Source organism: Rhinolophus hipposideros (genome assembly GCF_964194185.1).
Source record: "Rhinolophus hipposideros genome assembly, chromosome: 12".
NCBI lineage: Eukaryota > Metazoa > Chordata > Mammalia > Chiroptera > Rhinolophidae > Rhinolophus > Rhinolophus hipposideros.
This window is the reverse complement of record NC_138058.1, coordinates 72,348,631-72,363,289: the sequence shown is the minus strand read 5'-3', so window position 1 is coordinate 72,363,289 and position 14,659 is coordinate 72,348,631. Positions and strand designations below refer to the sequence as shown.

The window sequence follows — 14,659 nt, the reverse complement described above, 5'->3', positions numbered from 1 at the left end:
AAATAAACTTACATGACACAGATACATTTTAGGTTAAGATTCTTAACAATAAATTGGTCTTTTAAGGAAAAGCTGATTATCCCAGACAGTTGGACTCGACTAAGGGTTTTGGAGGAGAGCCCTGGGAAGACCCTGTTTTCTAGATTCATTGGCCAGGAGCTAGGAAGATTGTGCCTGGAGACTTTTTCTGTTTTGATTCTCTCTTCTTATGGCTGCGCTTTGAAAACAGAAAGGTGTGTTGCAAGAATCCTGTCTAGTTCTGGCTTCCAGATGGCTCCGGGCAAGATCTTTTGGCAAAGCAGACTTACTCATTGGAGAAGTCAAGGAGAAGGTGGCACCCTGGTTCTCTGCAGTGGGGATGGGACCAAGGGTGGGGCTTTGGCCTGATCAGCAACGGGTGGTGGCCATTGACTAAAGGAGCAGGTGAGACAATGCCCCTGTGAGCTGAGGAAGTGTTGGGGGGAAGGTGGGAAGATTTTATGACAGCATGAAAGTGACAAAGCTAGAGTCAAGGAATTTTAACACCAAAAAATAAAATAATTAGGAGGAACAGCAGGGAAAGGTGGCCATTGGGTGGCTCTGTCTCCCACACCCTCACCCCATCTCCTTTCCTGTGTATCTTTGTTTGCTAATCGGCTGTGGCATTAGCATAACAAGGATCTGCCCTACCCCGAGTCACTTATTTCTCCTTGTGAGATTACAAACCTTAATTAGCATTGATTCATCATGTCAGATGTATTCAGGGAACCCAGGATAATCGAAGAGGAGGTTACTTTAAAGATTGTCTATTCGCTGTTGCTATTAGATCCATAGTTAATGGCAGTAATTAAGATTAGTAATTTGTATTCAGATGATGCATGCTGTTTAAAAAAGTCATTTAATATAATATACTTGTGAAAAGGAAGTCTGAGCATAAGAGAAAGCCCAGTGCTTGCTTGACACTAAGGAAAATATTCTGGTTAGATTACTCAGGGATAATTCTTCCCATAGATCATAAAAATTTCATTAGTCATAAATTGAGGCCGGAGTGGCCTGAGCACAAGGGATGTGCAATAATCTTTTGGCCACGGTTTCCATCTTCCTTGGCTGTGAGGCTGGTTCATTCAGCTGTAGGCCTCATGCTGCCTGGTCTGCCCCAGCACACACACCCCCCAAGCACACTCGTCAGAGAAAGAGTGAGAGCCAGTCCTTCATGCTGCAAGGCACACTCCTGCCGAGACACAGCACAGCTCCGGGCCCCTGTCCTCTCGGCAGAGGGAGCAGTCATTTCCTGGGCTGCTCACTGCTCACCCCGAGTCAGGTGCTTGTGTTCCCTGGAGCTTGTACATGCAGAGGGCAGACAGGCTAATGTCCAGGAGTGCGTAAGCCTTATTAATAATAAATCCATCGATGGGGATTCTGTTTATATTTGTAACAGTTTCTTTAAAAAAAAAATACCAGCTTTATCGAGGTATAAATTGCATATAAAATTCACCCATTTCAAGTGTGCAAGTTGTCGGGACGTTTTTTCCTGGTTTTTTCCTGCAGGCACCGCTAGGAGCTCCATCCCCCTCCTCCGATACCAATCGGAGCTGTCTCCGGTGGGCACTGCAGTTAGAGGCCTTCCCGTCAAAACAATGTTGAGCGATCACAGCTGTTACGGACGGACCTCCCTGGCACCCCAGCCAGATTTCCCCCCAACCCGGAGGCCTAATCCTATAAAACAAAGCGCCCGACCCCAGTAAGTGCTCAGTCTTTGGGAACAATCCCGCTGAGCCCACCGGCGTAATAAAGCTGTGTTCTCCCTGATCTCTGCGTGCCGCTTGAGTCTCTCGGTCCTCGCTGCTTTTCCGCAACAAGTCAGTAATTTCTGGTAACTTGATCAAGTGATGCAGCCATCACCAAATTAGTTTGGGGACGTTTTCCCCATTCCCCTCTCCCCCCGAAGGTCCCTCATGTCGTCTTACAGTTAATCCTTATTCCCACCCTCAGTCCTGGGTAATCACTAATCTACTCTCGGTCTCTTTTGTAATGATATAGCTAATTATTTTCTCATTAGAGAAGTAATAGTTTCCTATTTTAGTAATTTGAATGACTCCAAAAAGAAAAAGGGGCCAGAATGAAGGCCATAACCCGCGTAGCTGATCTGGCATCCAGACTTCTCTTTTCTCTGCTCAGGTGGCTGGTTTGTCCCCATGTCTGTACCTGTGTGCACTTCTCCACTGTTCCTTTTGCCCAGAACACCCTCCACCCCATCTTGCAAGACAAAACTCTCTCTGTCTTCTGAAGGTCTTCATCACATAACCCCTGGTCAGCAGAGATTTCCCTGATGTCCAGACTAAAAGTAATTTTCTCTTGGAAATTCCATGATGTTTTATTTATGGCTTTGGAGGTTTTCATGTGGCAGTTTACTTACTGAAATCCGTGCTCTATCTCCCCTGTTCAGCCATGAGTTCCCGAGGATAAAGGTCCCCTCTAATTTATCTTTGTCACCTGACCCCTCCATACCTCCGCTGCTTCGTCTCCTGTCACTCCCGAAGGGCCCATGCGCCTCCTGTGTACCATTCATCACAATTGTAATGACTCTTTAATGTCGTGTTCACCACTAGGCTGGGGGCCCTGTCACCACTATTTAGAATGAAAGCAAGCCGGCCAAGTGTGTTTAGATATCCATAGATTTTTCTCTCTTCTCGACTTTAATATTTCACTCTAGATATCAAAGCTTAGTTTAACTCTTCTTACCCTGATACCTGTCATCAGTACCTTAGTTCTCACTTGAAGTAAATAATGAAGAGTCTTAAAATAGATGTGTAAACCCAATTGTGATTGGTGGTCTTTCCCCCTGCTGTAGGGAATCTTGATTTTTCTCACTCCTGCACGCATACACTCATATTTACTCACACTCATTAAAAACCTACTATAATTCTTCCTAGAACAGTGATTTTTAATCTGCAAGTATCTTGTTCTTTTTTTCTGCCAACCCACCAGGAACTGAGTTGTTCTGGCTCCTTTGGTTCAGCCTCCCTCCCTGAGCGTCTCTGATCCCCCCACCCCCATGCTGTTTTCCTGTCCCCTTCCTTGCACGTATCTCCTCCAAGATGGTGCTGCATTGGCTTCTCTCCAGGTGACGTTCAGAACCCAATCTGCTTGCACCACTGGCTCCAGCCATGGCTCTGTGCGATCTTGTGGGTGATGGGGAATGTGTCAGGGCTCAGTAACTGGGATAGTCACCTTCCCAAGCCCAGGTCAAACTGCCTGCCTGACCGCTCAAAGCCAAAGCTGTCTTTTCTTTCCAGAAGGAGCCCTTGGTCAAATATACTGCATGTGGTATGTCTTAGACCTATTTTTAAATTCTGGGTATGTATGTATTCTTTGAGATGCAAGCATCGCTTTTGTGTATCTTTGTAGTAGCCAGTTTGTTGCTGTCTTCAAAATAGGTACTCCATAAATCCATGATGAATGAGTTAATGAATTCACACACGCATTCCCCGGATGGTGTTTGGTTCAACAGTGTTGATGTATTTTAAGCCTCTCTAGTCTCTGTATTAGGTACTCAGAAAAATAGTTACGTGTACTAATTTATTCAACCAGTGTTCTCAAGCACCTGCTCTGGGCCAAGCCGTACTCTGGTAGCTTCTCAGATGGAGAATATCAAAATGAAGGACACAAAATCCCCATTAGGATTTATGGCGTGAGACTGATAAGATGAATGCAAGATAGGGCCTGCCAAGGACCTTAAGACATTTTCTAAAAAGAAAATATTGGAGGATTTGGAGAGAGAGGGAAGGATCACTTCCTGCTGGGATACTTGGGGTGTTAATGAAGAAGGTGGCATCTGAGGAAATCCTGACGGATGGGGAGCTTTTGAACCACGGGGACATGGGGGAGACATTTCAACTGGATGGAACAAATTGAACATGAACGTAGACTCAGGGGAGCAGAGAGCAATAGAGCTCTGTTGGCTGGATATGAAGAACGAAAAGTGGCAAATGAGGTTGGATTGTGGAGGTCTCAACTGCAGCAGTAAGTTTACCTTTATTAGGGACGCGATGACGGATACAGCAGACAGGGCTGCGCAGGACGGCTTGGGGGCAGCTGCTGTCTACGTCCAGAGCGGGCAGTGAGAATGGGAAGGGTGGAGTCGGGCCAAGCAGCTGGTCCAAGCGGGTGGTGCAGAACAGAGAGGAAAGGCATTGAGCCCACAAAGGGGCCGGCGGTCAGTGAGGGCCAGAGCACGCAGGGTGGGCGTGGGTTGGCCCGGCTGGCTGGGGCACACGCTGTTGCCAGCAGGTGTCCTATGTGGGTGGAAATTTGGACCGAGACGTGGGCATAGACCTGCACCCCACCCCCGTGTGGATTTTACAGTGGAAGCCCTGGTGGAAACCTAGGGTGTGCTCGCTGTGGATTATTCACAGCACAGCCTCTTGTTCGCCACCATTCCTTCCAGCTATCCAGAAGGCCTCGCCTTAAATTCAGTATTGAAAAATTAAAGTCTTAAGGCTGGTCCCAGCAGGTCGTAGCTGATTACACTGCACCTTGGAGGAGTGCCAGGTGCATGACAAATGCTGACTTGTTTAAGCCTAGGACAAAAGTTACCCCAAAAAAGGTATTTCTGAAATGAGAGTCATAAACTGATCATTCATTTGGCAGGATTGGTGGTTAGTGCAGGCGTTGGTATGCCCCTTACCAATATTTTTCAAGTAAATTTCTTTCGCCATTGTGACATGTAATATGCTGAACAGTGTGTAGAAATCAGATGCCATATTGCCCTAAAAACCTTGCCTCTATTTGGTCTTCCGATCCCAGGTAATTAATTATACTAAAAATAAAATTTTTCTTTACTCAATTGTAAAAACGAAGCGTGAGCTCCCCAGGTTCTTCCTCTTGTCTTTCTCCTTGTAGAGGCCTGTGATCTAGGTGCATGTCACCCAAAGTGACACATATGCCACAAGGCCCAGCCGTAACAACTGGCGGCTTTGTTGACTTAAAAAGTGGACCGAGCCTGGCGAGATGAGAATGTTGACCTTCAGCTTATTTTCTCACTGGGAATGGACTCCCGCAGGGTTCAGAACACAGAGTCTGTGCCTGAAGGGTCTTCCTAACGAAGCTGCGCTGCGTGTCTTTCACTTTACTCACATTGGAGGTGGGGCCGGCCTTGCTTTCGGAGTGTCCTCTGAGGGTGTGTCAGGAGGGTTTGATGCTGCTTGATATTATCCATGGTGACAACCTGTTAAGCCACCAGTCTCTTGCCTTCTTGCTCTAGGCAGAACAGGGACCTTAAGACATCTTTCCCCTCCTTTCCCCAGAAACGCAGGCACGCACACTCATTTCTTTTGTAGTTCTCACTCAGCAGTCACTCAGATACATTCATAGGAGACAGAAGCCCCTTACTTTTCTTCCCTTGGTTCTCCCTGCTGGGGGCTGTGCTAGGGAGACGGGAGTCTGGCGGCAGGGGTGGGGTGGGGAGTGGGGGGCATGACGCATGGACTGAGCAAAACACAGTCCTGGACCTCAGCTGGAGCCACGAGGGAGAGGAAGTCATGCTTTTTTCTCTTCCAGTGTCTTTACGGTCTGTCATCGATTGTTTCTGGAACATTTTTTCTTCATTATAATGCTTACGTCTTCACAGACTTGATGGCTTAATAGTAGAAGGTTATTATTGTGAAAACCAGATGTAGAATTGCCATTAGTTATACTCACTTGTAAGACTAGATAAGGCCATCATACTCGGGCTGGTCAGGTTTGAAGTGGAGGCTAATCATCACCAAGTGGTCTCTAATATCCTTGCTGTCCTGACTTTAGATGAAAAAGGAAATCGAATGAGAATATCCTTCTGTTTTTGTTTTTCAGATTCAGAATATGAACAACATCATCTCCTTCCCTCTGGACAGTTTGCTGAAGGGGGACCTGAAAGGAGTGAAAGGGGTATGATTACACGTTCTGCTCGTTGGGGGCAGTGTGGGTAGAAGCAGAGTCGCACAGCCCGTCAGGCACAGCCACGATCAGGCGTTCTCATTGGGGTGGCAGGTTAGCCCTTATGGCACCACCCTTCAGCCGGTGGTGACTCGTGGCCTTTCTGGCGCCCTGCTGGTGCTGTCAACATGGTAAGGGGGGAGGGGGCTATATGCAAGGGAGAGAAACAGCTCTTTGGGAAACTGTAAATGAGTTTTGGGCTCTGTCAGTTCAGCGGGGAATCCTGTGTCTGGTTTTCCAGCTGGTGTGACCCTGATTGGCCTCTGGGACCAAGATCCCTGCAAAGATATAGTTTCCTGATAAGAAAATCTGCACCAGTGAGGCTCGAGCTGACTTTGTTTTCCTGTGGTGGATGCACTGCTATGTGTAAACGCTTGAGCTGTGTGTCTCACGAGGGTGTGACGAGCAGTCAGGGCCCCGGGGGGTGTGGGCACCAGATGCTGAGCACTAAGTTGCTTTTGCATGTCACTGTCGCAGACAGATGTGCCCTGTCTTAGGAGGTTGAGTTTTTGCTTGTATCTGCACATGATTTCCAGGTCACATCTGGGCACATCTGGAATCCCAGCGTGGCCCATCTCAGGGACCTCTGCAGAGGCCTCTTGGATCTGCTTTGCAGAGTGTGCCAGGAGAGCCATTAGGACAACAAGGAACCTTACCCATCGTCCTCTTGGGATCTGGAGAACACGTCAGCCAAGTTAGCCGGAAAAATGGGAGGCTAGGGCGCCCGAGGCAGAGGGAAGCATGACTCAGTGCTGAGGCTTTTAGTGTAGCTCGAAGCCATGAGTCGGCAGCGGGAGAGAAGTCTTACAGGATGGGAAGGACGGCTTGTGGAGGACCTTAAATGCCAGACTGTGGAGCTGGGGCCTTGTCATAGAGCCAATTCAGAAATCCCGCCTCCTGAGAAAGGGTTCTGTCATCCAAAAGACCCCCGTTAAAGGGAGAGTGACTAGGTGGGAGCGAATGATAGACTTCTAGTGGCTCAGTACTTTTCGGGCCCAGCTTTATCAGAGAGTGTGAAGCCATAAGTCCCAGCTAGAAGAGTGGAATCAGGAGATGTCAGAAGGTGAATGGCTTCCATGTTCTTACTGTTGGGGCCCAAATCGGGGTTACATGTGTTGGGGAGACCCCCGTACTAGTAAGAAATGTCAGAGTCCCTTTCTTTGAGAGAGAGATGCTGAAATACTTGCAGATTAAATGTTATGTCTTTCTGGGTTTAATTTCAGAGTAACCCTAAGCAGAGGGTAGGGTATAGGTGAAGCAAGATGTGCTGAGGGGTCATACTTGTTACATTTCGGTGATGGGTATATGATATGATTCTCTCTCGCTCTTCTTTGTGTGCATTTGGTGTATGTCTGCTATAATAAAACTTTTTTTAAAAGAAAAAAAAAGCCACATTAGTCTAATAAAAGCCTGTGCTCTAAGCTTTTTATTTTTCATGGGCTCACAGACATCGCTTATTACAGAAATTAATGCTCCTTTCAGGACTAGTCTAGGGATAAGTAAGTTTATCTTACCTGGAAGTTAATCATTAGTCTTGTTTAATTTATGCCTCTTTGTTTACAGGATCTGAAAAAGCCTTTTGATAAAGCTTGGAAGGACTATGAAACCAAAATGTAAGTGTTTGCATTTAAAAAAATAAACATTGGTAATTTGAGATTTCAATTTTAAAGTGAGCCTTTATTGCTTAGAGATATTGTCTAAATAAACCTTAATCCCCGAAAAACATTCACCTAAAACTGTGTTGCTGTGGTTTGTTATGATGCCAGATGCTTTCATACCTGGTGTCTAAATTCGATGATGTTAACCTCACTAAACGAGTTTTTCTTTGTCCCTTTTATTATTTCAAAACGGTTACAGAATGTCATTTTCAGGGAAGTTAATTGAAGGAAGTTAAGGCCCGTTTCCCTCAAGAGATGTCTCTTTGCTTTTTCCTCTAAACACTTGCCACGTGTTATCTCTGCTGGTGACGGCAGCTCGTCTTCCCAGTGATTTGTGAAGGCCGTCTGCTCTGAGCTTTGTCCGCATTTCTCTGCAACACCAGGCCCCTTGGCTTTAGGAAGGGAAAGAAAAGAGAGATTGTTGGAACACCCTCCCCTTCAGCCTCGTTTCATTGCTTCACCTGCCAAGTGCACACCCGGTCAGTTGGTTTTTGGATGTGCACCAGTTTCCCCCAGGGACAAGTCTCCTGCTGCTGGTTGACTTCAAGCAGTTACAACATTTCTGATCACAGTTTCTCCTTCCTAGAATGGCAACGATTGAGCTGGCTAGGCTTGGGTGAGAGATTGTGGGAACAATGGTTTCAATTACTTCAAATACTTGAGGAATAGAAAATATTTTCAAATGCCACATGTTTGCTTGTAATTGCTGTGCGTTGGGTAATAGTGTGGAGTTTTCTGAGTGGAAATAGAACTTTAATATGAAGCCATCTGGTAAAGTAGGAAATGTTAAGAAGAAAGCCATTCCAGATGTAGCTCTAAGTATTAGTAAAAGGTTTTACCAGCCTTGGGTATCTGTTCAGTGGTGAAGGATTGCAGAGCTGAGACCAAGGAATACCAAACCTTTGATTGTCATTCCATGCACAGACATCTGTGACTTCCACACCCTAAGTTGTGTGGACCCCCAGATTCTGGTTTCAGTAATTGCATACATTTAAATAGAAGCCCAAATAGGGAGTTAACTAGCATACCTCGAAGACTCCCCACTGGCTGTCCGTGGCCCTTTAGCATCATCCTTCCTCTGCATCTCACGTCAGTCTGTAAGTAGGGAAAGGATCACCATTCCCACTTTACAGACGGGAAACCAGTGGCTTGCTGCTGGGAATCAAGCCACAGCCAGGAGGTAGAATGGATTTGCTGACTTTCATTTATTTGCTGCTCTCGCTGCCACGCTTAGGTGCCCCCAGTGGACCTGTTCCCCTGCGTTACCCCTTCCTGAGCCGAGGGCAGGAAGGGGTTCCTGAGGAGGGTTCCTGAGAGTCTCCTGGTTCTGAAAGGGGAATGAGACCAAATTCTGTAAAATCAAGACACGCAGATAGGGTGGGGATAGAATTTCTCACAAAATCTCAGAATGTGAGATTGAGGGAGCAACAGCCTTTAAAAGTTGAAGTAACTCTTTACCTATTTACATGTGAGACTGATTTTTCCCAAGAGGCTTTGTGATACGTAACACACAGGTTTAAGACGTCTTCGAAATTCCTGGCACTAGTTCCATACCTGATTATTACAAAAATGACAACCTCTGGACTGTGTCTTGATCCCATTGAGATGGTCTCTGGGGAGCCTTGGGGTCCTGTGACTGTATCCCAGGACCTAAGGGGCCTCCAGTCACTCCCTGCTTGGTGTGTGAGTCCATTTAAATAACATCCCCACCAAATGGGCATCTGTTTATTTATATTTTTATTCAATTGCTGAGTACCTACTGTGTGCCCAGTGCTGTTGTGCTTCAGCATAAAAAACAAGAGTTAGAAAGTAAATTTCTTGCCTCTTCTTAACTATCCCCTCCCCACATGGTGGGGGGACACTTGAACCCAAACATTTCACGTTGAACAACTTTCTAAGAAATGCCGTCGTCTCGTGTCTTCTGTGAGGCTATACAGAAAACATCTACTCCCTTCTCTTTGCAGCAGCGTTTATATTTTTGAATGCTTTCTGTGGTTTTTATTTAGTCTCCTTTTCTCCAGAATAAAACTTCAGTTACTATTTCAAGCCCGTCTTAACTTATGTGATTTCGTGGATGCTTCTGGTCACTGTTCTTTGGACATGCTCCAGTTGGTCAGTTTATAGCCTGAACTGCACACTTGACGTTGACGTAATATTGCTCAAACATGAAATAAACGTGGAGGCAGGAATGATGCTTACAACTGAGAAGGTAGTTAATTTTCCACGCCTGTGAGCGCTGTCCTAGGTGTGACTTCACTGAGCGAGGAGCAGAGGAGGTGACAGGAGCAGGGAGAAAGTATGTGGTGGGGAGTCGGCACTCCCCTCCCGGTGCCCTTCAGGTTGCTCAGCGGGCGCTCCGACAGGATGCTTGTTGCTGGGAGGAACCCAGGCAGGGCCGGGCTCTACCTCCTCTGACCATGTCGGTATGAAGTAGGTTACTTGGGAAGGATTCGTTGAGTAAATACTCAGCAAAAAACGCCAAGTTTGGCATTTTTCATGACCAAATGTACTTTCCTTTCCAGTAAGTTATGGGGCTGTCGTGAGTCTCTAAAAGGCTTGGTGAACATTTGTCTCTCAGGCTGGGTGGCAGGACCACTGCAAGGCCATCCAGCCTAGAGCACCGTGCTGAGGCATCTGATCTGCCCTTGCTTTCTTCACCTATAGAACCAAAATAGAAAAGGAGAAGAAGGAGCATGCCAAGCTGCACGGGATGATCCGCACTGAGATAAGTGGGGCTGAGATCGCCGAGGAGATGGAGAAGGAGCGGCGATTCTTCCAGCTGCAGATGTGCGAGGTGAGGTGGCAGAGCGGATGGAGTGGGCAGCCTTGGCCTTCCCTGCGCATGAACAGCCCGTTCTCCTGGCCTGGGGTCTACCAGTGAGCGGCCGCACAGAACACAAGATGCCTTTGTCTGATTTCTGTTACTGGGGGAGCCTCGGTCTGCTGGAGGGTGGGATTGATGCATCTAACACCAACCTGTTATGGAATGTAGGGGAAAACCTAAATTTAAAGAATATCCTTTCTGGTTTCACGCACATACTCTCTCTCAAACTCGCCTCCTCTCACTGGAACTTAGCTAGGAAACCCCTCCCTATGTATTTTTTGATGAGGTGTTCTGGTTTCCTATTGTGCTGGGGGCATAAGTGACGGGAGAGGCAGTGAGAAGTTATCTGGGAAAAAATGCAGCTTGTCATCTGTCCCCTGTTGTCCTCTGTGAGTGAGAGCGAATGACAGGAAGCCAAGCCACCTGCCTCTGGAAGCACTTCCACCTTCCCCTGTGGGAGGACACTCAGCAAGGCGAGAGGCCGGCCCGGGTGCCCAGGGGAGCCAGCTCCACTCTGCCCCGCTCTGACCTGCAGCCTGAACCCCTGCCTTCCGGAGGGGGAAATAGCAGCGTGCGTGCACGTGTGGTATTGGTGATGGGTCTTGAAACTAGGTCCCTGTAGATAGTCCACAGCAAAGCTAATCCACAAGGGACTTTTACTTTTTGGAATGTTTGTTTGTTAATTACAGCAGGAGCTTAGTCTTTTTAAATGTATGTTTTAGGAGTATATTTAAGTGAATTTTTATTCCCAGAGCACACTGTTGGATGATCAGCTGAAGAGAATCAGGCTCAGGACGCGGGCATAATATTCATCTGATGTTAGTGTAGCCACTCCACCTCTCTTTTGGTTTTTGTTTTCATGGAGTTTCTTTTTCATGCCTTTCACTTTCCCTTGTGTCTGAATCTAAAGTGTGTTTCCTGTAGACATTGTTTAGTTGAATCACATTTTTTTATCCAGTCTTTGCCTTTTGATGGGATTGTTTAATCTTTCACATTCGATGTCATTATTGATGTGGTTGGATTTATATCTGCTGTTGTACTTTCTTTTTTTTTAACGTTTCATGTCTTTTTTGTTCTCTCTTCCCCCTTTGCTGCTTTGTTTTTCATTAAGTGAATGCTATTGAGAAAGGTAACTAAGCTCCAAGTGTTGTTGTAGATAGGAGAGTACATGTTTTTATACCCACGTTGTTGTATAAACAGACATCATTTATGACAATACCTGCCTGGCCTATTTCACATCAAGTTGGAGAAATCAGCCCAGGCAGTATGAGGCAGGGACTAGGAAACTGCTGTGTGTTACACAAACACAAGGGGATGGTTTTATTTAATCAGGGTACATTTAGTAGTAGTGTTTTGCAAAGAATGGATTTGGAAAGGGTCTGTGTATGTGTTCACATTGTGCTCTCTTTTTGGCTAGTAAGGAGGAAATCTGTTTACCTAAACTCTGCAAGGGTGCTTGTGACAAATGTTGAGTGAATTGTGAACTAATGGGCATGTTATTCGGGGATCCTTGAAGTGGGCCGCGCCAGTTCCAGCACTGGGCTTTGTCATTGCCTCCTGTGGTGTGCTCTCAGCAGAAGGTACTTTGCCTCTCTGAGGTCTAGTGAATGGATCACGTGGGCTGGTTAAATCGCTTATTTGATTGGAAATGCACTGTCTGGCTGAGCCAGTCCCAAGTGTTTGTCAGGCTGCATTCTGTGCGGAATGTAACAGGGTCCCCACCTTTGCAGAGTTGGCAGTGGGACCAGGCATTACGTGTGTGTACAAAAGAGGGTGCCTGACTGGCAGCAAATTTGGACCTTACAGAGAAGGACACATCTGATAAAGGTTATGGACACCGACCAGACATGGGCTGGAAGGGGCTTTACATGGGGAAGAAAGAGCATGCGAAAACTGTTCGCCAAGAACCCGACATCTGAAAATGAGTAGATGGTTGCAGTTAAAATCATTTTAAAGTTGTTCACCCCTTTCCTCAGAATGAACTTTTCAAGCTTTGTAAATGCGAGGCGTTGTTTAGGTGTGACACATTTTTAGTTCCCCAGTATCTAATCTAGAAGAATGGCTTCAGGCTTCATTTTAAAGCCATGGAGCTTTTTCTTCAGAATGAAAAAATTTTATAAAGAAATTCAGCATGCCAAATAGACCTTCTGTGAATGGAGAAGGTATGAGAGATCCCATCTCGCTTTCTTATTATTATAAAAATACATACTTTAAAAAATTGGTTAATATAAATATAAATGGAATTAAAAATAGTCCAAATTTTACTTCCAAAAGATAACTACTTTGACATTTAGCTAAACATTTTTCATATACCCCTATGTATACATTCATAAACATAATTTCTGTAAACAGGATTGTTCCTTAACTGGTGCTTTGTAACCTAGTCATTCTTACTCCTTATTTGTGGGCATCTTTCCACATCAGGAAGTCTGCTTCTTGACTTAAAGGCTACACAGCGTTTTTCTGTATGGATGCCCCACACTCTAATTCCCCGTTCATTACACTTGGGTTGTTGCCATTTTTCACTTTACAAACACTTCTGCAGTGAAGCTTCTTTTATATTCATCTTTGCAAACTTTTGTGGTTACCTTCTTAGAATAAGTTCCTGTAAGTAGAATTTCTAGCTCAAAGGAGGCACGCATTTTAAAGTTTGACACATTGTCCAGAACCTATTAACCATTTAACCATCTTGATACATTGCCAGACATCTTATTCAATTAACAATGAATAAATATCAAAAAGAGGGAGGGAGAAGAGGACAAAGGCAACAGGAAATTCTGTAGTTCACTGTTTCAGAGCGGCTTCCCATCTCCTGCTGGGTGGCCACAGCGGCAGACCTGGATGGGGAGGGGGGGCATTGAACATGAGCCTCCAGGGTTAAAGCTGAGATGCCTGTGTGGTGGGGGGGGAGGGGGGTCAGGAGCTCCTTCAGGGCATCCTGTCTTGGGGAGGACATGTTCCTGGGGTTCTTTATGCCACATCCTGACAGGGAAAGAGAGTTTGGGGGTCTTTGTTCTCTAAACCTTCAGCAAAGAACAAAAGTATTTCCTGATGCTGGTTTTGTAGATCCCTGGGGCTTCCTGATGTCATCATGCTTGGTAGTGAATTCTCCAAGTTAAAAATGGCTTTAATTAATTTCAATTTAAAAGTTGGTTTTTATACCAGTCGCTTTTTTTTAAGTGTCAAGGAAGTGTTTTAGGATTAGGGACATGGTGACAAGAATGTCACCTAAAAAGGATTAGCAGTTAGTGTTCTAGACGATGACCTGCCTAAAGAAAGGTACCTGGGTCAGAAATATGTGGACGGGAATGTTCCAGATGGTTTAAATGCCATTCATTCTGACCATCCTCGTGCTTTGTGCAACTCGGGGGAAAATTTCTCCTTAGCAGGTTAAGGTACCGTATTACTAGGAGTTCTTGGCACTTAAAGTTAAACATTTAATGACTTGTATGTCAGATAATTCAGATGGCACCAAACTAAAGGAGACATTTAGTTATGGCATTCAGAAAATATTAAGCCTCTACCATGAATTCTACCCATAAAGGTGTCGGAGAGATAGAAAAGATGGTCTGTGCTCAGAAGCTTGCACTAAGCGAGTATTAGCTTACATTGATGACATTCCCCTTTTTGTTTTGTTTTTTAACAGTATCTGCTGAAGGTCAATGAAATTAAGATTAAAAAAGGAGTGGATTTACTTCAGAATCTGATCAAATATTTTCATGCACAGTGCAAGTAAGTTCTTTTTCCTTATCGTGTTATTTCAAATGTTTTTCTCCATGTCAAATTCTAGTAGGTCTGTGGTGTTGTACTGAGGAAAAATCAACACTCATTTAAAAATCTGTAGGGAAAGCAGTGAAGTACTGATACATGCCACAACACGGATGAACCTTGATAACATGCTAAGTGAATGAAGCCAGACACAAAAGACCACGTAGTCTATGAGTCCATGTTTTTGAAAGGTCAGGAATCGGCACATGCAGAGACAGAAAGCAGCATAGTGCTTGCCAGGCCTTGGAGCAAGGGGAGGTGGGGAGTTACTGCTAATGGGTACGGGGGTTTTGGGGGCTAAAAGAAAATGTTCTGGGATTAGATAGTGCTGGTCATTGCCCAACTTTGTGAATATGCTGGAAACCACTGAATTGTACACTTTAAAAGAGTGAATTTTATGTTTTGAGAATTAAACAATATAAAAACCTACAGTAATCATCAATTATATTTGGTTTTG

The 14,659-nt window shown here is 45.4% G+C and overlaps 1 protein-coding gene across 4 annotated transcripts in view; it reads left to right on the top strand.

The window, feature by feature from the left end:
• The window catches only part of ASAP2 (ArfGAP with SH3 domain, ankyrin repeat and PH domain 2), a 149,327-nt gene that overhangs the window by 77,089 nt on the left and 57,579 nt on the right, over positions 1–14,659 (top strand). For all 4 annotated transcript variants that reach the window (XM_081069021.1, XM_081069020.1, XM_081069019.1 and 1 more), the window contains exons 4-7: positions 5,830–5,904; positions 7,516–7,565; positions 10,275–10,404; positions 14,081–14,166. In XM_081069021.1, coding sequence (XP_080925147.1) covers positions 5,830–5,904; positions 7,516–7,565; positions 10,275–10,404; positions 14,081–14,166 — 341 coding nt within the window. The remainder of the gene's footprint in view (positions 1–5,829; positions 5,905–7,515; positions 7,566–10,274; positions 10,405–14,080; positions 14,167–14,659) is intronic.